This window comes from Heterocephalus glaber, unplaced genomic scaffold (assembly GCF_053883595.1).
Source record: "Heterocephalus glaber isolate CG9 unplaced genomic scaffold, H.glaber_assembly_v1.0 deba00001481, whole genome shotgun sequence".
Lineage (NCBI taxonomy): Eukaryota > Metazoa > Chordata > Mammalia > Rodentia > Bathyergidae > Heterocephalus > Heterocephalus glaber.
The window spans coordinates 14,635,015-14,660,390 of record NW_028258317.1 but is presented as its reverse complement, the minus strand read 5'-3'; the positions used below and the strand labels follow the sequence as shown (position 1 = coordinate 14,660,390).

The following is a 25,376-nucleotide window of genomic DNA, read 5'->3' as shown; positions in this document are numbered from 1 at the left end:
GAGAGGTTGTATGTGTGCACGTACTTACAAGTTTGCTTGCTCGTTGGTTGCATTTGGTCTCATTTCTTGTGGCAGTATGTAGTGTTTAAGAGGTCAGGCTCTCAAGTCAAATTATCTAGGTGCAAACGCAGCTCTGTTAGGCTTCTAAGCCTTGTGTCTCCTTGTATGTTGGAGACCCTTCTATATGATATCAGCCACAATATATGAAATAGATCCATATCTCACAGTGAGTATTTTAGAGGGCATTATAACATTTGACAAATTGACATATGTGTACAATTTTTAGACTTTTACTTTATCACCTGTTAATTACAGTTTTGAAGTTGGAAGTTTTCTTTTTGTATATAGGAATCATATTTTTCATACATTTCCATAGTCCCTAGATTTATGCTATCCAATAGGGTCACCACTATCATACTGGTATTAGCTATTAAACATTGGAAATGTGGCTAGAGTAACTGAGGGACTGGATAGTTAATTTTATTTAATTTTAATTAGTTTAAGTTTAAAGACTGGTGAACCCTAACCCCAACTCTAAATGCACATACACACATACATACATACATACATTTAAAGACTGATAAATTATGGGAAAGCCTAAGTATATTTGGAACTTGGACAATGAAATTTTACTTTCCAACTGTAATTTTCTGAGAAAAACCGAGACCAAATAACATGCACTGTAAATGTAAAGTACACATTTGATTCTGAAGGGTTTTTATAAAAAAGAATACAAAATATCAATACTTTTTGTATTAATTACATGTTAAAATGATACTATTTTGGATACATTGGGTTAAATAGAACTATATTATTAAAACTAACCTCACTTGCTTCTTCTTTTCTTTTTCTTCCTTTTTTCATGTGGCTATTAGAAAATTTAAATTTCCATATAAATCTTGGCCTGTGTTTCATTTGGATAGTATTGGCCTAGAAGTTACGTCTTTTAAACAATGTGGCCCCAATTTTGAAACCTACCTTTCAGATGTGTGACTAAACAAGTTCAAATTTCCCAAATCAAGATTTGGTTTCCTTACCTATAAAATAGGGAAAATAATTATGCCTATATCACACAATTGTTCGGATTGAGTGCAATATATGTATTAAATGATACACTTCCTGATATATAGTCAGTGCTTGTGTTGTTATTATTACCGTTGTTACCTCTGTTTCCATTACTCCTTCAAGTTTATTTTTTAATCTGGAAGAATTTTTAATCCATAGTACATTAAATCTATAGTTTAATTTAGAGCTTTTACTTTTAGTATTTAATCTTTCCCACCAGGAACATAGTGTAACTTTTGCCTAATTACTTGTATCTTTCCTTATTGCTTTAAGGAAGGTTGTATTATTCTCCTTAAATGAATCTCTCTTAACCCTGAGTTAAATTTAACACAAACCACTAATTTTGTTTCTTGAATTCGTTTGTGGTATTTTCTAGCTTTTAAGCATTATCTCATTAAGAGGGCCTGGTACCTAATATACATTCAACTAATCTGTTTTTTGTTTTATTTTGCTTTGTTTTTTGGTATCAGGAATCAAACTCGGGTCCTTGTACTTACGGGGCAGGCGGGGGACCCACTGAGCTAAATCCCCAGCCCAACTAATCTGTTTTTAATGAGTTGTTGAAGGCTTTTTGTGACTATGTTTTTGTCCTACAACTCTACTAACGTATTTTGCAGCACTACAAATTCTCTTTATCATCTTCTAGGTGCACGTATGTCACTAAAAAAAAAAAGCACCTTTCCATTTCCTATTAGGCTTACTCTTCCAATTTTTTCTTCCTTGATAAATATAAGCACTTCTCTTGCCACATTAAATAGTAATATCTAGGAGTATTCTTATCATGTTGCATTTTTAAAAGAATACAAATGTTGATTTTTTTTGTTCTTGGTGTATATTATTCTTTTTTTTTTTTGGTACTGGGGATCAAACTCAGGACCTTGCACTTGCAAGGCAGGTGGTGGAACCACTGAGCTAAATCCCCAGCCCTGTATATTATTTCTTGTATTTAGAAAGGCCCTTTTAGAACCAGGAATGATGGCACACACCTGTAATCCCTACACTTGGGAGGCTGAGGCAGGAGGATTGCCATGAGTTCAAGGCCAGCCTGGGCTACACAGGGAGTTCAAGGTCAGCCTGAACTACATAGCAAGACCCTGTCTCAAAAAAACAAAAGAAGGGGCCAGGGTTTAATTCAGTGGCACCTCGCCTGCCTTGCAAGTGCAAGGTCCTGAGTTCAATCCCTGGTACAGAAGTGGCGGGGGGGGGGGGCTTTTATACTTTTTTTAAGACTCAGAGTCTCATTCTGTTGTGCAGGCTGACCTTAAATACTTGGATTCAATAGATTCTCCTGCCTCAACCTCTCAAGTAATTGGAATGCACATCACCACATCCAGTATAAAGCTATTGTCGTAGCTTTAAAGTTTTGGCTTTTAGGCCGGGGATTTAGCTCAGTGGTTCTGTCACTTGCCTCACAAGTACAAGGTCCCAAGTTCGATCCCTGGTGCCAAAAAAAAAAAAAAAAAGTTTGCAAACAAATAAAGTTTTGGCTTTTAAATCAGCAATCACTATAGGTTTTATGTAGCATAAATTTTCAATTTCCTGTGTCTTCCCTCAGGTACATCACTCTGCTGACCCTTCTCAGCATTTCCCACGTGCTTGCCTAGAAGAAATCCTCTCCACGCATCTAGGCTGTTTGGCTCAGGTCATCTATTCAGATAGAAACTAAATCTGCTTATCCACCTGAGTTATTCCTCAATGGATATGCATGATGCACAGAAATGCTTTAGACTTGGACTTACCACATGCATTTCAGTTCTGTGAGACAGTTTTTTCTATTTTCTGGGTCTTATTGAAATTTGAGGTCATTATAAATGGGAGAGGTGATTTTCAGATAAGTGAGGTCCTGTTGCAAGAGGCAGAGTTCCTGACAGTGTTTGGTAATTGGATGAGAATAAATGATAAACATTAACTGTGAACCCAAGGGAGCTGTTCTCCACATTTCCGTTGCTTATAATGACAATAAACACCTTGTCCCACCACTATTTGACTTTCTTCAGAAAGAGCCCTGACTGTGACAGGGAAATAATCATTTGCCACAGGAAAGTGAAAAATGGCTTGTGACTCGCTTTGTGGTTTTTTGTTTTTGTTTTTGTTTTTTTTGCTTTGTGGTTTTAAGAGATATACAACTTTCAATATGCTTGCATTTAGGGGCAAAGGGGAAGTGGGAGGGATAGGGGAAAGGAAAGAAGGGAATGGAAATAATATTAGAAAAAGAAAAAATGGAAACAAAATCTTTGTAAATAGGGAGAGATGGAGAGGTTGAAGGGAGGGCAGGGGAAGGGGAAAAAATAAGAACCAAGAGAGATTATGTAAAGGTGCAAATTTCCAATGATGAATGTCATATTGTATACCTAAAATGGACCAATAAAATTAATTTTAAAAAAGAAAAAAATATACTTGCTTTTAGATATAGAGAGAACATGTATGTTTTTAGAAATTAATATAGAAGGATTCCTTGCAATCTGGAATTTCATATTGGAATCCTCGGTCACAAAGTTTAAAGAGAAATGAAATGAATCATAGCAAAAAAGAAAAAAGAAAAACTCATCAAAGAAACAATCCATCTATAAAATAAGACATCATCAAACATCCCAACCTATTAACTGCTCTCATATGCCTCAGTTCAGACAGTGCCTTTTGCCTGGATTGCTTGTCTGTCCATTCATCCATTCATTCTTCCATTCGCTGATGCACTCTGTAGCATACTAGACAGCTGCATGCCATCATCTGAGCTGTGTAGGTAAGCCCTAGGAACCTCCCAAGATGTAGACCAAACCTCTTCTAAGTAACAAATACTCCCCTGGTTCCCTCTCCTTACAAAGTGAAAACAGCTCTCCTCTTTTCTCTTTGTGCCCACAGCACCCTACAACCTCTCCTTTAGAGCATGGTTAAAAGAGCTTTGGTTGCCGTAACTAGTGATGTTTATGCCTTATCCCTTTTAAGAGGACAGTTGGCGTCTGCTCAGCTCTGCATCTTCCTCCATTGTGTGTGTGGCTGACCCAGTTTCTGGTCATCATCTGGAAGCCCCCCCTTTCTCTTTTTTACATACTCCTTCTCTTCTAGGGCTAAAGTCGCTGCAGCTGATGGGCCTCCTGGGAACCCAACCCAGGCCCCCACCCCTGTGAGGCACACGGTAAAGATAGACAAAGACGCCCTCCTCCAGGACTATGGATTTCACATTTCTGAGAGCCTTCCTCTTACAGTGGTAGCCGTCACAGCAGGTAGAGTTTGACTGGAAAATGTGAAAGGAGATTGGTTTCTTGGGGGCAAAGTAGCCTTGGCTCTCCTCCTCTTGTCCTATAACAAAAAGCAGAAAATGCTACCCCAGGAAGTTAGAAAATTCTGACCTCATTCTGTCTTGGCATCTGCACCTTCCTCTGGTGCTGGGAGGGGCCACTTGCTGCTCTGAGCCTCAGCCTCCCACTGGCCTCAGCCTGGCTTAGCCCTCCCTCGGCTCCCTGGCCAATCTCAGAGGGAAGGAAAGTATTTGGATAAGCTGGCCCTCCTCTTTGAGCCCTGCATGCTTCCAGCTGGTTGATAGTTTCTGGCCAGACAGTAATAGAAACTATTGATTTGTTTTCACTTGAATTTTTGTGAAATATAGGTTATAGTGGGATGGAGAGCAGCAGGCTGGGAAAGCCCAATGTTTGATTTCATACTTGAGCTATGTATTGATTTTTTTGTTTGTTTTTGTTTTGTTTTTTTGGTGCCGGGGATCGAACTCAGGTCCTTGTGCTTGCGCAGCAGGTGGTGAAACCACTGAGCTAAATCCCCAGCCCTGTGTTGATGTTAATCTGGGACTAGTTAAAATGTATTTCAATTTACATACATACATGTGTGCACATGCAGGCACCAGAGTTCTTTAGAGATGATTATAATAGATTCATTAGCCAGCTCTATTGATTTGTAAGGTTTCTGCTAGTTTTCTTTCTCAGTACAGTCTCCTAACACCCCTTGAACTTGATGGATGATATACATTATCCACACTTTATAAACAGGAAAACTAAGATCCATATGAGCCAGTGCCCAAAGGACTCAGGCTGCCATTCAGCTGTGCCACTGTGACTGCTGGGGTCTGGGCTGTTCTGGCTAGAGCATCATTTATTTATTTTCTGTCTAACAGGAGGCTCTGCTCATGGCAAGCTTTTTCCTGGTGATCAGATCCTTCAAATGAACAATGAGCCTGCTGAAGACCTTTCCTGTGAACGAGCAGTCGATATTTTGAGGTACTAAATTGTCTTCTATCATCCAGAGCTGCAGAGATAATCATAGAGATAATCTCCTTTAATGCAGCAGGAGCAGCCTCATCTTAGGGTTTCAGCTCTATCTAGTAGGACAGCTTCTTGGTGGTGGCTGTAAACTATCTGCTCTCTTTCACCTGCCCACACAATAGTGTAGGAGGGCTAGAGAGCTGTATTTATTAAACTCCTGCTATGCCCAAGGCATTGTGCTGGACACCACAGGGAGCATGCTCATGAACACCTCATAAACCCTACCCTCTGAGGGCTGATAGGCTTGTTGTAACAAATGCCAATGATTGAACTAAATAGATAACAGATCTGTTTGTTGTTCTTTATTGCTTTTGATATCTCTTCTTACATGTTCCTGCAGGTACAGCCTGACTGGTATATGTGTAGTTTCACTGGTAGTGCACCTATGACTGTCCCCCCCACTATTATTGTGATTTGTGTAAACGCCTCACCTTCTGCCTAGACCATGATCTCCTGAGATCATAGTAGGTGCACAGTGAATGCTTAGGTGAACCAGTGAATATGATTTGCACTGGGATTTATTGACACTGGTGTTAAGATAGAGGAACATCAATGATGGGAGGGAAAAGATCTACAGATATTATATAGGCCCATATAAGCTTTGTTTTTAAATTTTTCACTCAACTCTTATTTTAATGACTTTAATTTAAATAGAGATGATAAGTAGAGTTAGGTGAAAGCTAACTTAAAGAGAAGTCAATACCTCAGTTTGAGCTTTCTTGTGAGTTGACTGATCTGATCTGTCTTTAGGCTGATATACACTTCCTAGGGTGTGTCATACACAGCGCACACTGAACAACAGGTAATTATGAGGCAGGAAAAGAGAAACTGGAGATGCAGTCTCCACCCTCAGAAGCACAGTCTTCCAGACAGCCAGGCGTGCACCCCACCCCCCACAGTGTTTAAAGAACAGTCTCTTCAAACAAGCCCAGTGTTGCTTAGGGGATACCAGAAACTAAGTTGAGCAAGTGGGGTAACCAGGGATGGAATGATATCATTTAAAAATAAAGAAGTATATTTTAGAAATCATGAAATTTACTTTCCCTATTATTTTCCCAAAGATGATCACTTTCAGCAAACAAATTTTAGAGCTTCAGGGTTGCTAATATTTCTGTAGGGAAGATCAAACCGATGAATCGACAAATGTATTTGTAACTTTAAGTAATAGAGCAGAATTTGAGCATTTAGGTAACATTTAGCCCTGTCTGTTTAGTGAGTTACTTACTCTGGGGAAGGAACCCTGGGGGCCAGAGTAACTCCAGTCCCCAGCCACTTGCAGGCTGGTAGTGCAGATCCACACGTGCACACACATGAGATTAAGGACAGGCACTACAGCAAGAAAAGCAGGAGAAACGGGCTATGAACACTTGAGACTCCTTCAACCTAGGAGGAAAAGTAGCTGAACAAAGGGAGAGATCCAGAAGCATTGAAGCTGTACCTTTGGTGCTGGGGAATTTGGCCCACAAAGAAGGAAGTAAAAGGATCTCGAGACAGGCAGAGTGATAAGCAGGAGGAGCATGGGGAGGAGGATGTGCTGAGCAGTTCAGTTTGTCTTGAGAAAATTTTGGAGAAGTGAAGCACATGATGAACCATCCTGGGTGCCAACATGGTAAGTTCCAGTGCTGTTCTCCTGAGAGGAAACGTCATGTTGGCTTCTGAGCAATGACTTGAAGTGTACAGTATATCTGTGCCCTGTGCCATTTTTGCATGTGAAAACCCAAGATTGCTTTTTTAAAAAAAACTTAGCTCCTAGTGTCTGAAAGCAGTATATTATTCATTATCACTTGTAAAGGGCAGTGGGGAACAAAACAAAATGATACAAACAATAATGGCACCAAAGACTGTAATTCTTTCTGATATCTGTGAGGCCAAAGTGTCCTTTGAAAAGCAGTAGGAACTCAGCTTATTGTGATTTATCTCTGAAATGGCCTGTTCACACACAAAATGGAAAAGCAGGAATCCTCAGACAAAGGAACCTCAGGTTGACTTATCCATTAGAGGAAATAACACACTAGCCAGCATTGACCTCAATGTTCATATTGCAAGAATTCAAACAACATTATTTTGGATACTCTTTCTCTATGTAGCAAGGACAAAGAGAAAAGAAAGTATGAGTCAATTCTATGGTTCTGTCTGCTAGGAAAAAGTAGATGTTTATCAGTCACCTGGTTGATTTGATCACTTTTGAAATCTATAAGAATAATATAAGATAAAAATGTCTGGTATCTTGATTGTATATTTGTATATTTGATTGTATATTTGAGCTCGTTACACTGACATCGTGTTCCTAAACACCACAGATAGTTGGCTTTTATCTGATCAATGTTATCCTGTAGGCATTCATTCTATTTACTGCAGTATTTGGCCTAAGTTTTCTGTAATAGAAGCTTAATTTATGTTTTTGTTTTCTCTTAAAAGTTTTTTTTTACATAACCTGAATTAATTGCAACTAGATGAGTTCTTTATCATTGAGACTAAACTAAGGGCCTTAATTTAGTGGCTGTAGGTGTAGACCAGATGGTAGAGGAGGATATCTGAAGACTCCCTAGAGGTAGAAAGAGCATTCTGAGCCAGCTCAAGGTTATTGGCAGGCCAGTGCTTTCCCCAACATTGTTCTCAGTTTTGCTGATCCAGAGTTACTGATGAGAAACAGGTTGCTTTTTAATGATGCTGCCAGTCTTTTTGACTTAAACACATCCATGTATCACACAGAATGACTGAATACTTTTGTCTTCATTCTTTTTTTTTTTTTTTCAGGGAAGCTGAAGATTCTCTTTCCGTCACAGTTGTTCGCTGCGCATCGGTAAAGTTCTTTCTCTGTCCTGTGTATTAGTTTTAACCAAGACCTTGCACCTCCTGAAGATATCCCTCATAAGATGAGCAGGAAAGGAAAAAAAAAGAAAAGAAAAGAAAAAGATGAGCAGGAAAGGAAAAGGACAGAGGCTGCAGCTTCAGTGCAGTGGCAACCAGACAGTCAGTGTAGCCTAAAAACCTACTGCATGCAGGTGCTATGGAAGAAACATGTGGTCTGGGCCTCAAGGACTTATGATCCAGTGCAGGAGACAGAACTGTGATTATCCAGATTGGGATGATGAAAAGGACACAAACTAGGAATTTCACGACAGCTTTGTGTGGTATGACTTTGAGAGAGTCACTGGTTTCAGTTTTCACATTTGTAAAACAGTGGGGATGACAATCGCTGTCTGGTCTGTCTAGAGGGTTGTCCTGAGGACCAAATGAGGTGGTGGATGTGATGATATTTAATCAGCTCTGAGACTCACCCCAAGGCAAGGTGCGGCAGAGATGAGGCGCAGGGAAGAAATGGCAACCCTGAACCATGGCCAAAGTGCTCTAGGAAAAGTAGGGGTGGGAGACGGAGAATTTTAATAATGTGTTCAGTAATTTAACCTAATTGGCCACACACCAGGCTGCCAAGATAATGCAATAAATTCCACAAATTAAAAAAAAAAACATATAGGACCCTTTTCCTGAATATAATTTAAAATAGAAACTAATAACTGTAAAAATTTAATTAAAACCATCCAACCATTTGAAAATAAAAATGCAATTTCCTAAGTAAAGATGGAGTCAAATAGAAAAGTAAAACTACCATTACAGATTATAGGAAATAATTAAAAATGAGAACTCTACTTCTTAAAACTTATCATGTGGAGTTGAAGTTATAGTCAGGGTAAAATTCATCACCTTAAGTGGTTTTTTTATTATTTAATAAGGAAATAAATCAACTTAAATATTTACTGGAATAAAAGACTAACAAAACCAATTAGACTAAAGAAAATAAAAGTCAAAATATAAATGTTGCTTTGGAAAACAGAACAATTATAAAGCTGGTAAATCCAAGAACTTATTCTTTAAGGGGAAAAATGATAAAATAGGAAAATCTTAAGGAAAAGAAATATATGGGCCCTATGTGAAGGAAAGTAAAATATTATTGGAGGGGTTTGTGAGTATAGCTCAGTGGTAGAGCATGTTCTCTGCACAGGTGAGGCCCTAAGTTTGATCCCCAGCACCACACACATATGCACATGCACAGTGAGATGCAAAGACTAATTCTTGAATCTAAAAGGAAATGCACACTATGTTCATTGATTGGAAGATTATTATTAATACCAGTTATTGTCATAGCAATTGATATGCTTAATGCAAGTTCAAACAAATTTTTTAAAGAAAATTATTAGCACATGTTTGCAGTACATAATGTTTACGTTCCTTATGTGGAGTTGGTACATGTATATAACACAACACATTCCTACAAGCTTGAACCACCAGTGGTATATGAATGACTGTCCCATCGGACAGCTTGTACTGCTAGTGGTAGAAGTGGTACAGTCATGCATGGGATAGTCATGTATGTATCACTGGTAGTTCAAGCCACCTGGCAGCAAGACATACAAATTATGGCCCTGTCATAAATGTGTTAATTCCCTCTTTTATCCTCTTTTCTACCCCTCCGCCTCTTTCTATCTCTTGATCCCCTTCCCATCTGAGAAAGATCTATCTTCCTATTTCCTATTGTCTATCTTTTATGTAAATGCTTATGGGACTTTTATTTGTATTTTAACAAAGTATGTCAAAGTGAGACATCAAGAAAATCTTTTTTTTTTTTTTTTTTTTTTTTTTGGTACTGGGGATCAAACTCAGGAGCTTATGCTTGCGAGGCAGGTGGTAGAACCACTGAGCTAAATCCCCAGCCCAAGAAAATCTGTTTTTAAAAAAACAATAAGGATGACCTTGATGAACAGATTTCAAAACTAATAATGCTACAATGATTAAATAGTATTAAAATAATGTGACTTTAGTGAAATGTCAGACATTGATGTAATCAAACAAGGTCCAAGAATGGATACTTGTATGGAACTTAGTATGTGATGAACATAGTTTCTCCCAAACCAGTGAGAGAAATCATACCTGGACATTTCTTTAAGTATTTTAGAAACGTACAGTCGCCTCATACCATGTGGTGTTGCATAATTTAAATATTTTTAAAAATCAGTAGAAAATATAAATGATACAGATGGATATTGATCAGGTCCTATCAGTACAGATAGGTGTCTTGGGTTGTAGAAAAATTTCCTAAGCATATAGGAGATGAGAAAGAAATATAGTGGAACAAATGGCTATTTAACTACGAAAATATAAAATTTCTGCGGTCCCAACACTTCACAAGTGAAGAAATTGTTTCCTATCCTTACTTGACAAATGTTAAATTTTATTTTATTTCATGGAAAAAGAGTAGGAAAAATCCATTTATTTATAAAATGTTTGCCATAAATATGACAGTGTTTTATGCACAATAAATGGAAGTTTTTCTATTCTAAACTGAGTTTGTCTACGAAATAACGTGAACCCAGAAAAGCTCATCAGTGTAATGGTGGTGTGAATGTTAAGACATTCTTTTTATTTAGCCTATTATCATCTCAATAGGGAACATTTAACCTTAATTACATGGAGTTTTTTCCTACTCTATTTCTAAGAAATAAGCAAAATAAAACACTTGTTAAGGAGAGAGAGAAACAGAATATAGCTACATCGAAAAACAAAATGTAGGGGAGAGGAAAATTGCTATCCTCCAGTACCACTCTTGATATTCCCACAAGATTTCTAGGAAGAGGGCCCCGTGAATACTTGTAGGGAACAGGGAAAGGGGATGTTATTAGAACCTTTGCAGTAAGTCCTAGCTTCCAGTGAGCCATGACAGCACAAGGCAAATTAATTAATTAGACAGAAAAGAGAAAAATGAGACTTACAGAAGAAGCTGAGCTTTAGGCCTGATCAATGCTGGTCTGGGCAGCAAAGACAAAGACTCCAAGCTTGCCACACCTTTATTCTGTAAATCAAGAGTAACAAATGTAACAGGTGACTAAGAGGACAGTGAGTTCCCTTCTTAGGGAGTAACAAATGTAACAAGTGAAGATTTTGTTCCTCCCCAGGAAGTCTACAGCTGGTGTAATCTTGCCCTGGAACATCACAGCATCACCCAACCATTGAGGTTTTTAGCTGTGACCAGAGGCGAAAATGTAGTTATGTCTCGACATGCCATAGCTTGCCTGTAGCCAGGAGAACTAGGCCTAATCATACTTTTAATTGTGAAATGATTTTTCCCCAAAATTATGTAGAACTCCCAACAAATACTGTTTCTACAGAAATCCTGCAGGGAGAGCCCTTATGGTCATGGCCATCAGTGCCTCTAAGAAACACCCTGAATGTTGGCTGGCCTTTTCTGAGCCTCTCACCAAAAGTACCCTGAAGCATTTTGTAAACAATGCAAAATCATCATACATGTCTGCTTCAGCAAGGAGCTCATTGTGGCCATAGTAGATTCTTAAAGTCCTCAAATGACTTGAAAGTGATTAGAGTTTCAAAAATCCAAAGTTAGAATATTAATTACTGCTTCTCTAGGACATAGAATTTTATGGAAAATACATTTTGGTGTAATTTTGTAGATCTGTATTTGTTTATATTCACTGTAACATATTACTTGTATTAACATTTAGTTATTTAATTTTCACCAAAAGGAAGTTCTGCAAGGCAGATACACTCTTTTTTTGCGTGGGGGGTTACTGAGGATCAAACATGGGACCTCGCGCTTACAAGGCAGGCGCTGGAACCACTGAGCTAAATCCCCAGCCCCCAGGAAGATACACTCTTTATCCTCCTCTTACACATGCTCATTGCCTCACACCCAGAGGTCAGTGGGATTGGGTTGTTTTCCAAGACCCCAGAACTCACACTTACTAACTTTATGCTGTTTTACCTACTTAAACCTTGTTTTTTTCATAAAATGACCCAGGGCAGGGGTTATTGCAAGAAGATGTAGAAGTGTGTTCTAACTTATGCCTTTTAATGTCCTTTTAAGCATTAACTTTTAATTCAGCAAAAATATAGTGATTTTATCAGCTGAGGCCTGCTGTTTTCTGATTGATTTATTTAGAACATAGGGAGATTTAGAAGTCCTAGAACAATAGGTAGCTCATATCCTTTAAATTGTCTCTTTAAAATATTAGGTGGCTCACATACCCTTAGGTAGGTGGTTTAAAGTATGTTCTAAATGCAAGGTCTGTGAGAAATAGTACTGATGTTCAAAAACAAGTGTAGGAGTCATGCTGGGTCCTGTAGGTTGGGCATTCCCATGATGGATAGAGCATTCTTTCTCAAAGCAGCCAGTTTCATGGTTGTGTGGTTCCAAATGGAATGAAGGCCCTTCTTCCCTGTGACTCCCCTGACTAGTCCAAAACAAGTCTACCTTGTGTGAAATAGCCATCAAAGATTTGAAAATATGGCCTTCTCTTCAGGCTAAGCAACTATTCTGTCAGCTGTTCCTCACAGATATGGAGTTTTGAATTTTTTCCTGGTAGCTTTCTGGACATATTCTAATTTATTATGACTGTCCCAAATTGTAGCACCCAAAAAGGAACACAGTTCCACCAATGCCCAAAGAGTATCATGGGGAATGGAGGATGTACTTCCAATATGCACTACGAATGCTAGTGACACCCAGGATTGGGTTAACATTCTGAGAAGCCTAGTCACACTGTTGGCTTGGGTGAAAGTTGTGGTCAACTAAATACTGAGATGGTTTTTCAAATGAGTAGCTTCCATGCTCAGCGTCCCAACCCCATGCTTGTGCAATTTATTATTATTTTTTTGATCCTCAGTGCCACACTTCACATTAATGCCTGTCAAGTCCTGTTGCTTTGGCCCAGTCTTCTGGCATGCTGAGATTTTATATAGTCAGGAAACCATGGGACTGAAAGGCTTATTTGTACAGTTGCCAGCTATGGTCATTCTTCCTTTGTATAAGGCTTCCTCTTTTTTCCAAGTCTCGCCCACATCTTCCAATCCCTAGCCAGTTAATTTTCTTTAACATGATTCAGCTTTTGGCCTAACTCTTGCAGGATTGTTTTCCTGAGAATGAGAGGTGACAGTGGCTGCCTCTTGCAGATTCCCTTTCTCTCTGTATCTCTCTTCATTTCTGCCCTGACTTCTCACTCCCTTTGAGTCTTTAGCGTAGTGATGATTATACCTGTTGCCTTGATCACTTTACTCTGTCGCCTTCATCTCTTGACATCTCTGTCCCCCTACACTCACATGTTTGCTTGTGATTTCTTCACTTTTGACCCATTTTCTCCTGATCCTCAAGTTTCCTGGGCACTGCTCTTTTAGATTCCTAGTAACTTGATCATTCTTCTTAATTTCTGATAATACCTTGCAGTTCTGAGTCATTTCATAGATTTAGTAAATTCACTTACTCTAACTTTATCCAGGGCATTGGTAAACATCGTTGGTAAGGATCAAGCCAAAGGGAGCTTGAGTTGATTAGTTAGAAATCAGGACTATTGATTGAGCACTGTGGCACATATCTATTATCCCAAATACTTGGAAGGCTGAGACAAAAGGATCACAAGTTTGAAGCCCATCTGGGCGACTTAGTGAGACCCTACCTTAAAAATGAAAAAATAGCTGTGCTTGTAGCCTAGTGGTAGGGGTACCAGAGTTTAATCTCCAGAACTGTCCAAAAAGAATTTAAGAAAAGAAATCAGGGCTATTGAGCTGGAGATATAGCCCTGGGTACAACCCCCAGAAGCACAAAGTTGGGGGCAGGAGTGGATCAGGACTATTTTGATATTTTGAGTATGGGTCAGCCAGTTTTGAATCCACCTAATGTCTGCCTCTGGCCTTGTCCACAGAAGGACTATAGGAGAAAGTATCAAATACTTTGCAAGAATGAAGGAATACTACTGTATCCACAAGACACTACTTTCTAGTCTAGAATCCTATCATCAAAAGAAAAATGAACTCGGTTGGCTCTGACTTGTTCTTAGTAACTTCATATTAGTAGTTGGTGGTCACTGTCTGAACACTCTAATCATCTCTTGTCTTAGATTTCACCAAGAATTGATGACAGTCTTACCATTGTGTGTTTTCCTGAATTCTCCATATTCATTTTCCAAGAAACTTAATATTTGACCATCACTAGCCTCCTAATTTTTTTCCATTCTCTCATCCTGGGTGATGTCAATTGTTACATATAATAGGCCCATAAGCTCCCTATGTTCACTGGGAACAGGAGTTTTAAACTCATTCAATACAGTTTGGGAGTCTTACTAATTTTGGATTGTAATATTCTCTTTCCCTTATTTCTTCTATCCCTTCAGGTTAGAAGACCAGTAATTTCTATTGGCATACTTTTCTGGAAACATTACCCCTCCCCTACTAAATATTTCTATTATTGTTTTAAAGCAATCCATATATTTAGGATGCTGAGTCATAGTTATGTATCCTGTTTCACCAAGGTTCTAATAACCAATAATATTACATTTATCTTCTTGCATTAAAATTTTAGGGTTGTTTATTTCATGGCATTAGTCTGTTGATATGAGTCTATGAGTATTCTTTCCAGCAATTTCCCTGATGATGCTGTATGTATCTCTTCCCTCAGCTACACAGAATGTGGCTCAGGACTCTCACGCATGTACACATCCCAAAGGACCATCCAGACCAAGGGAACACAGGATGCTAGGCTAGAAAATAGTGTATTTGGGATTTCATTTGAGAAGATCACATCCTGTTGGTTTGGGTCGTATGAGGTACTACTAGTCAAGTGTCACAATTTAGCCTGATACGCTCCAACCCAAAGGCTTCACCATATGCTCATACCAGCTGATGATGAATCTAAAGAAAGAGAATACCACCCAAGAGATAAGAACAAACAGGGGCCAAGGATGAATCACAGGGGTCAGAACTTCAGGGAATTAACTCCCGAAGTGCACAAATGAGAAGACTGAAAACCAAAGAGGGGCAAGGCTTGGCCACATTCACAGTTATTTTGTTTTATATCAGAGACACCTGATTTTCTTTCATGAGAATTTGTGTTTGAGGTAGTTGTCAAATCTGTTGAATAGCCAAACTTAGGTTCAAATCCAGGACTTCTCCTCCACAGGCAAGTTTTCTTTGCCTTCTTCATATCATTTTTCTACCATATTGAATTTTCAGCTTTTCAGACATGTACGAGTACTGAATTGTGATTCCTAGATTTTAGGAAAAAAGGTGGTTAAATGGGATGTTGTCCTTTCTTGTGGGTTTTAATTGAATCTATAACAGCTGTTGAAGTGTTTTTTAAGAAATGAGAAGATACACATGTTTGTTTTTTTTTTAAATAAAAGTACTATTCTTTTGGGGGGGGTATGAGGGATCCAACTCGGGACCTTGTGCTTGCGAGGCAGGCAGTGGAACCACTGAGCTAAATCCTCAGCCCTAAAAGTACTATTCTTAAATGTGTCATGTTAACTTTTCAGGGAGTCCCCAAGTCGTCCTTCTTGACTGACGAGAAGAGGGCCAGGCTGAAGATCAACCCTGTGAAGGTACACTTTGCTGAGGAAGTACTGGTCAGTGGACACACCCAGGTGCGTTATAAATCAGGGGATTGAAATTATTCTTGATGAAGCTGGTGAGCTGCTCTCTGCCCATGGCCCTGAAACTCTGGAATCCTCCAGGACAGAGGATACAGAAGGAGTGCCATGTACTGCTAGAGGCTTTGTACGTTGTCAGTGAGATGCCTGTAACCCCTGGTGGGCCTAGTAGAGAAGGTCTGGGTGTGGCTCTCTGTTATTCTGTGACTCTTCTCCAGCCTATGAAAATGCAACAGATTTGAATAGTTAATTATGAATCCTGAAGCATATTCCTTCTGCAGGTGACATATTGATAATTGTGATAGTGGGACTGGGATTACTCTTTTGTTATTGCTTTTTTTTGTTATTTTAACAGCACACACTTATAATCCCAGCAATCTGGAAGGCTAAGGCAAGCGAATCAGAAGTTCAAGCCCAGCCTAGGCAACCTTGCAACTTAGAGTCTGTCTCGAAAGGGAGGGAGGGCTGAGTACAAAGGTCCTGCATTCAACCCACAGTAACACACGTGTGTGCATATGCACACACACACCCACACACACAAAAGTTCATCTTCTATTGAAACTCTGTTATGTGACCTAAACTTGTGTGTGCCTAATCTTTCAAGTGATCACAATACCCTGTGAGGGAGGGATTTTAACAAAAGAGGAAGCAGAAGCTAAGAAAGATTAAGAAAATTAACCACTAAGCACACATACGAAGAAAAGAGAGGAGCCAAGTCTGTGTGACTTCAATTCTTTTGTTTTTCACTCTGGCATACTGTCTAGTCTTTTCTGATAGAGAGAGACCCAGGGTTGGGGGCAGGGGAAGTTCAGAAGATAAATTTGTGAAGGGAAAATATTGGTTAAAGTTTGATGTTTTTAATTTGAACTGTTCATTAAAGGACTCATTTATTCCTGATTTACACAATAGTCTGTAACTCTTGCTATTCTGAATTCAGCAATCAATATAAGATTTTGAAACTTGCAGGTCAAAGCTTGTCCTTATCTAGTCTCCTTGACATTAAGACCAGCAAAGAAACTGGAGATGCCTGTGGCCATTTAAAAAAAAATTATTAGTGCACGTTTGTAATACAGAATAGCAATGCTCATTTTGGGGAATCGGTACATGCATATAATACGTCTTGAAAATTTTTAATCCCATTACTCACTTGTCCTTTTCCTCCCCTCTCCACCTGATCCCCTTCCTCATCTCAAAGAGTCTACCTTCTAATTTCCTATCATCTCCTCCTTATTGGTTTATATTTTAATTTCTCCTGTAAGAGAAAACATGATATTTAACTTTCTGAGACTGGCTTATTTCACTTAGCATGATGGTCTCAACTACCATCCATTTTCCTGTGAATGGCAAGATTTCATTCTTTATGGTTGAATAATATTCCATAGTGTATATATACCTCATTTTCTTTATCCTTTCATCTTTGATGGACATCTAGGCTATTTCAAAACTTAGCTACTGTGAACTGCAGTGCTATAAAGATGGGTGTGAATGTCTCACCCTACTAGGTGATAATTTTTTTAATTTAATTTTTTAAATTTTAATTTAAAAATTTTTTTTAATTCTTTTTTTTTTTTTTTTGGTACTGGGGTTCAAACTTGGGACTTTGCGCTTGCAAGGCAGGCACCAGAACCACTGAGCTAAATCCCTGGCCCTATCTTTAATTCTTTTGGGAGTATTCCCAGGAAAAGTATAGCTGGGTCAAATTTTATCTCTATTTTGAGTTTTTTGGTGAGTCTACATTCTATTTCCATACTGGTCATACTAATTTCCATTCTCATCAACAGTATAGAAGGCTTCCTTTTTCCCTGCACCTTTGCCAGAATTTATTGTTCTTGATGGTAGCCATTCTAACTGGGATAAGATAGAATCTCAAAGTTGTTTTGATTTGTATTTCCCTAATGACTAAAGATGCTGAACACTTTTTCATGTATTTATTGGGCAAGTATACTTCTTTTGAGAAGTGACAATTCATTTGCCCATCTTTTAGTTCGGTCATTTGTTTTTCAGGGGTTAATTTTTAAAAATTAATTTTATTGGTACATTTTAGATATACATAATGATCACATTCATCATAGGGAATTTATACCTATACATAATATATCTTGATTCTTCTTTTTCCCCTAGTCCCCTCCCATCTCTTCAACCACTCTTCCCCTCCTCATTTACAAAAGCTTTGTTTCCATATTTTCCTTGTATTCTCATTTTTTTCTTTTTCCTTCTTACCCCATCACCCTCCCTTTTTCCTCTTCCCATTTAAACTTTTTCTTCCTATTTTCCAATATCTATTATACATTTTGGTCCTTATTTACCTTTTTGGTTTCTCACATGAGAGAAACTATGAAATATTTAGACATGTGTCTGATTTATTTCACTTAAAGAGTATGGTCTCAAGGTGCATCCATTTACCTAGAAATGTCTTCAGTTTATCCTTCTTTATGGCAGAATGGTACTCCATTGTATATATATATTTTAAAAAACATAGCTTAGGGCTGGGAATTTATCTCAGTGGCACCGCCACACCTGCCTTGCAAGGACAAGGTCTTGAGTTCAATCCCCAGTACCAAAAAAACCCCCCAAAACAAAACAAAAAAACCATCTTTTTTATCCATTCATCTACTGATGGGCATTTGGGGTGTTTCCAAGATTTAACTATTGCAAATTGTATTGCTATAAACATGGGTGTGCATTTATGACTGTTGTGATGCTTTTAGTTCTTTTGGGAAGATACCAAGAAAGGGAATAACTGGGACAAATGGAACTTCTAGTTTTAGTTTTTTGAGGAATCTCCACACTGATTTCCACCATGGTTGCACCAGTCTACACTCCCACCAACAGTGGAGAAGGGTTCCTTTTTCCCCACGGCTGCACCAGCATTTGTTATTGGTTGATTTCTTGATAATAGCCATTCTTTGTGAAGTGAGATGGAGTCTCACTGATGTTTTAATTTGCATTTCTTGAATGACCAGTGATGTTGAACATTTTTTTCATATATTTATTTGCCATTTGTGCTTCTTTTTTTTTTCCACTAAGTTTATTGGTACATTTTAGGTATAAAATACAGTTACATTCATCGTTGGAAACTTCTACCTTTACATGAGTATCTTGGTTCTTATATTTTTCCTCTTCCCCTGCCCTCCCTTCACCCTCTCTATCCTTCCCTATTTGCAAAGACTTTTTTCCATTTTTTTTCCTTTTCTCATATTTTTTCTTTTCCCTTCTTTCCTTTCCCCTACCCCTTCCACTTCCCCTGCTCCTTTACACTTTTTCTTCCTATTACACAATATCAATTATACATTTTAAAAAATACAATATCAAGATCTAGAAGAGATTACTACAGATTCTGCAGAATTTAAAAGGATATAGAAAATATATTACAGAAATCTTTTTTGAAATAAATTTGATAACTTCTAAGAAGTGCCTTGGAAGACAAATTAATGAAACTGACTCTGGAGGAAATATAAAATTTGAATAGCACCTACTAAAGAAAGTATATTCCTAGCTTGAAAACCTACCTATATGACAACAGCAGGCTCATATACATTTTACCTGATGAATTATATCAAACATTTAAAGCAGAAAAAAGAAGGAACACTTCTCCCCTCATTTTAGGAACTCAACATTGTGCTAATCCTAAAACTGGATAAAGATAATAGAAGAAAAAAGTATAAACATAGATAAAAATTCATTTAACAAAACAAACAATTAGAAGTCAGATCTGGCAGTATGTAGAAAGTGGATTTATTATAGAGATGACAGTGTTGGTTCAGCATTGGAAGATCCACCCCCAAAAGTCATTATTTTAACAGAGGAAAGGAAAAAGCCATATGATCCTGTCAGTAGTTGCAGAAAAAGCATTGGACTAAATTCTACAGCTGTTCATGGTCAAAGCTATCAGGAGACTAGAAGTAGAACCGAACCTTCTCAACAGATAAGACATGTACTCCATACTTCCAGCAAAAATGCCTTATATGAATGGAAAAGATACAATGCTTTCTCCCTAAAGTGGGGAACAAGGGCAGATACGCCTATTCTTCATCTGTTCATTAGACTTTGAAACACAGGCCCAAACCAAAATAGTCTGGCAATGAAAAGAAACAATTAGCATAGGATTGGCAAGGTAGAAGTAAAATCTTTATATGTAGATGAAATGATCATCTACAGAGAAAATACTAAAAAATCTCTAGGACCCCCTAGAACTTATATTTGAATTTAGCAGGATTAGAAAACACAAGGTATATATAAAAATTCAGGTCTATGTATATGTACTTTAAATGAAGAATTGGATATTGAAATTTAAAAGTTATATAGGAGTACAAAGGACTTAGTAAAAACAAAAAAAAGTGTTGGGAGACATTTAGTACCTAATTTTAAGACTTCCTCTGAAACTACAGTAATCAAGGCAGTGTTGGCATAAGGAAAGATACATAGATCATTGGAATAAAACAGAGAATCTAGAAATAGAACCACATATATATGGTCCACTGAGTTTTGAAAGATTATTTAACATTAACATTTTATAGAACATAAACTCAATTCAAGAGCAGAGGAAAATTTAGTGTTTTCAGCAAATGGCACTAGAACACCTGGTATCAGTATGTAAAAAATTAACCTCAACCCTTTATTTCCATACATAAAAATCACTTGAAAGGATCTATGAACTTAAATATGAAAGACTAAAACTATAAAACTTTAAGAAGAAATTATAAGGGAAAATGTTTATGAATTTAGGGTAGGGAAGAATTTCCTAGGATATAAAAAAACATGATGTATAAAAGAAAAAAATTGATAAATGAGATTCCATGAAAATTTAGAATTTTAAATGACATTGTTAAAAAGAAAAGTAGTCCTTAAACAGACCATATTTATAATGCATATAACCTATGACCAGAATATATAAAGAACTCTTACAGCTCATTAATAGACAACCCAATTAAAAAGTAGACACAAGAAGATGATAGCCAGTACAACACAAGGAAAGGTGTGCAACACTAGAATCAGAAAAATACTAATCAGTACAATAACAAGATTGAATTATACACTCATTAGGGAGATGAAGTCAAAAGTTTTAAAAGCCTTGTCATGACTTTTTCTTTTTGTTGGATTCTCTCCCTTTGGGTTTAATTTGTCACGCCCAATGGATTAATTCTGCTAGGTTTCCTGGGGTTGTGATCTTCATTGTCTTTTCCTAGGGTATTGTCTAAAATTCTTTGGAGTGCCAGTTTGGTATTCATGAAGTTCCTGAGGTGCTCTTTATCATGAAAGTATCTTATTTCTCCACCAATCTTGAAAGATAGTTTTGCAGGGTCCATCAATCTGGGTTGGAGGCTGTTTTCCTTTAGGGCTTGAAATACATCAGTCCAAGCTCTTCTTGCCTTGAGGGTTTGCATTGAGAAGTCTGCTGTGATTCTGATGGGCTTTCCTTTGTATGTGATTTGTTTCTTTTCTCTCACTGCTTGTAGAATTTTATTCTTCTGTTGGATTTCTGGAATCCTAACTATTACATGCCTATGTGTAGATTTTTTTTGATTAAGGCTAGCTGGTGTCCTATATGCCTCACTTATCTGTATGTCAAGTTCTTTTCCCCTGCTTGGGAAGTTTTCTGCCATCACTTCTGTGAAGAGTTTTTTTATGTCATCTGCACTCTCTCGTGTTTCTTCATTGACTCCAATCAGTCTTATGTTATTCTTCTTTGCATCATCTAGCAGCTGCTGGATTGATTTCTCGTGTTCCTTTACAATTTTAAAGCAATTTTTCTTTTCCTGGTCACTAATTGCAATCTTATCTTCTATATGTGAAATTCTATCCTCACAATGGTTCATTCTTCTGCATAGACTTTCGATGGAGTTTTTAATCTCTTGGAAATCTGTTTGTATCTGTTTTACGGATTCCATTTGTTTCCTATGTTGGGATTCCATCATATTCCTCAGATCCTCTATTTTTTATCTGTGTCCTCTCTAGATTTATTAATCATGTCTTGCACCATGAGCAAAACTTTTGCTGTTATCTGAGTAATTATTTCTGATTTCATTTTTCCCAGATCCTCTTTTGTTGCCAGTTCAGAGAGTCCAGGTGGTTGAATATCAGAGTGTTCCATCTCATTTCCCTTTGGGGTTGCTGGAGGTGATCCAGAAGTCTGTTTTTGAGGCTTGTTTATGTGTCTTCTCATTTCCATGGGGGGGGGTGCTTCTGGCGCCCACTTGGCTCACCTTCTCTGCCCTAGGAGCTTGGGATGGCAGCGGGGGAGCTTCCTTCTGGGTGCTGGGACCGGCTCAGCTTCTCTGCCCTAGGAGCTTGGGATCATGGTGGGGGAGCTTCCTTCCGGGTGCTGGGACCGGCTGTGCTTCACTGCCCTAGGAGCCTGGGATGGAGGCGGGAGCTTCCTTCCGGGTGCTGGGACCAGCTCACCCTCTCTGCCCTAGGAGCCTGGGATGGAGGTGGGGAGCTTCCTTCCGGGTGCTGGGACTGGCTGAGCTTCACTGCCCTAGGAGCCTGGGATGGAGGCGGGGAGCTTCCTTCCAGGTGCTGGGACCGGCTCACCCTCTCTCGAGATTGAGCCTCTTCATTAGGTTGTTTATTTGAGTTTACTCTGTTTTTCTCATGTGGAAATTCACCACTATAAATTTCCCTGTAGGACTTTCATTGCATCCCATAAGTTCCAGTGTGTTGTACTGGCATTATCATTTAATTGTTGAAACTGTCTAATTTTTTCTTTAATTTCATCTGTGACCCATTAGGAGGGTGTTATGCAATTTCCATGTGTTTATGCAGTGTATGGTTTCTTTTGCCATTGATTTCCAATTTCATTGTTTGGTAATAGGCATGGGATAACTTCAATTCCTTTACTTAAGCATTTTATTTAAGCATTTTACTTTAGCATTTACTTAAGCATTCCTTTACTTTCCATGTACTTAAACATGTCCTATGAGCTAGTATATAGTGTAGGTTGGAGAACATCTCATGTGCAGCTGAGAAGAATGTGTATTTTGACAATGTGAGGTGGAACATTCTGTAGACATCTACTAAGTCCATTTGTTCAAAAGTTTGTTTCAGTTCTTATATTTCTTTGTTGATCTTTTGACTAGTTGATCTTTCTATTTGTGACAATGAGATATTGATGTCCCCCATTACAATTTTTTTAAGTGCTTATTGATTTTTCATGTCCATTAATATCTGTTTTGTGTAGTTGGATGCACTGGTATTTGGTGCATATGTATTTAACATTGTCATTTCTTCCTTTTGGATTGTTCCCTTAACAAGTCTGTAGTGACCTTCTTTGTTTCTCTTGATCATTCTTGGCTTGAAATCCACTTTGTCTGCCAATGTCTACCCAAGCTTTTTTCTGGGTTCCGGTCACAAGGAGTATTGTTTCCATCCTTTGACTTTCAGTCTATGAATTTCTTTTTCAGTTAAATGTATTCCTTGTATGCAGCATATTGTTGGATCTTGTTTCTTGATCCATTCTGCCAATCTATTTTTTTTGATTGGTGAATTGAGACCATTTACATTGATGGTTATAACTGATATGTATTGACTTATCCTTGTCATGTAATCTTTCTCTTGTTGGTTCCCTTTCTTTTCCCCTCTGTTTAATTGCTTGCCTTACCTGGTATATTCATTCCTTTGGTGTTCATGGAATTGTAGACTTCCTTATCTCTTTATAGAATATTCTTCAGAACATTTTGGAGTGCTGGTTTGATGGTCTCAAACTTCTTCACTTGTTCTTTGTCATGGAAATATCTTATTTTTCCATCAATTTTGAAAGATAGTTTTGTGGGGTACATCAATCTGTATTGGAAGTTGTTTTATTTTAGGGCTTGAAATACTTCACTCCATGCTCTCCTTTACTTAAGGGTTTGTGTTGAGAGGTCCACTGTGATTCTGATGGGCTTTCCTTTACATGTGATTTGTTTCTTTTTCTCTAACAGCTTTTAATATTCTGATCTTGTGTTGAATTTCTAGAATCTTGACCGTTATATGCGTTGGTGTAGTTTTTTTTATCATGGCTAATTGGAGTTCTATATGCCTCACTTATCTGTATGTAAAATTAGTTTTCTGTGCTTGGGAAGTTTTCTGCCATCACTTCTGTGAACAGGTTTTTTATGTTGCTCATGCTATCTCCTGCTTCTTTATTGACTCTAGTCAATTTTTTTTTCCTAGTACCAGGGATCAAACTCAGGACCTTGCGCTTACAAGGCAAGCACAGTGCCACTGAGCTAAATCCCCAATACCTACTCTAATCAATCTTATGTTATTCTTTGCATCACCTAGTAGCTGTTAGATTGATGTTTCATGGCCCCTTGCTATTTTTAAGGAATCTTTCCTTCCATAATTGTTAACTGCAAGCCTGTTTTCTAGATCTGATATTCTGTCCTCACATTGCTTCATTCTGCTGCATATACTTTCAATAGAATTTTTAATCTCCTGGATATCTGTTTGAATCTGTTTCATGGATTCCATTTCTTTCCTATGTTGGGCATTCATTGTTTCCATCATTTTCCTAAGCTCCTCTTTTTTTTTTTTAATCTGTATCTATTCTAGATTCACTAAACATGTCCTTTATTATGGTCACATTCTTTAATTATCTGAGAAATTATTTCTTATTTGATTTTTCCTAGGCCCTCATTGATCTGCTTTGTTACTTCTGCTGTTACCAGTTCAGAAAGTTTGGGTGGGTGGATTTCAAATCATTCCACCTCCCTGCCTCCTGGCTTTGCCCTGGGTGAGCTGGAAGTCTGGGGTTGCATTTTGCTTACATGTATTCTCATTTTCTTTTTCTTTTCTCTTTTTTTTTTCATTTATTTTCTGTGTTGATGCTTGTAAATTTCTTATGGTAGGTAGCTTTATTGCTATTATTGAGAACTCCTTATGAAATGACTTCCCCTGAGAGATGTCTTCCAGGTGTATCTGGCTTTTAGCCTTTGAGTCTGTTTCAAGATCCTACTTCTTCAATTTATTGGGGATGAGAAATTGCTGCCTAGTTTGCCTATGCCCTGGCTCTTTGGCACTGGCCTATTGTATTGTTTAGGGCCCTCAGGGAATCTTGGTCTTGGCATACAAGGAAGAACAACTGTGTCGCCTTGGCTAAAGTAGTACAGTCAGTAAAACAATAGCATCAAGCACAACCTAGAAAATAACAAATTGTGGTAACTACTAATTTGCCACCTTTAACCAATGAACAAGTTTTGTAGTTATAGAACAAAATCTAAAACAAACCAGAGGGCCAGGGATTTAGCTCAGAGGTTTCACCGCCTGCTGTGCAAGCGCAAGGACCCAAGTTCGATCCCCGGTACCAAAAAATAAAAAAATAAAACAAACCAGAAAGTTGTAAACAGTGAATATTCCCTCAATAGAGTGATTTTACCCTCAGGAAAGGAAACTTAAAAGGAGTAAGAGAAAAAAATAGAGATATAGAAGAAGAGAAAGAGATTAGAAGCAAGGCTGAAGGAAAAAGAGTATTATCCAAGCTTTGGGAAACTGGTGAAAAAAAGACAGGAGGGAAGGAAAGGAAGAAACAAGAACAGAACAAAACAATAAAAAACTAGAAGGAATGTTTACACTCATATGAAAACAAGAATGAACAATCAAGAAAAAAAAGCAAAGAAAGGGGGAAAAA

At 38.0% G+C, this 25,376-nt stretch overlaps 1 protein-coding gene across 13 annotated transcripts in view; it reads left to right on the top strand.

The window, feature by feature from the left end:
• The window catches only part of Frmpd1 (FERM and PDZ domain containing 1), a 168,408-nt gene that overhangs the window by 120,542 nt on the left and 22,490 nt on the right, over window positions 1–25,376 (top strand). For 7 of the 13 annotated variants that reach the window (XM_087183652.1, XM_087183655.1, XM_004874585.3 and 4 more), the window contains exons 3-6: window positions 4,129–4,286; window positions 5,189–5,291; window positions 8,094–8,139; window positions 15,653–15,760. In XM_087183652.1, coding sequence (XP_087039778.1) covers window positions 4,129–4,286; window positions 5,189–5,291; window positions 8,094–8,139; window positions 15,653–15,760 — 415 coding nt within the window. The remainder of the gene's footprint in view (window positions 1–4,128; window positions 4,287–5,188; window positions 5,292–8,093; window positions 8,140–15,652; window positions 15,761–25,376) is intronic. The other 6 variants (XM_087183662.1, XM_087183659.1, XM_087183661.1 and 3 more) reach the window with 2 other exon arrangements.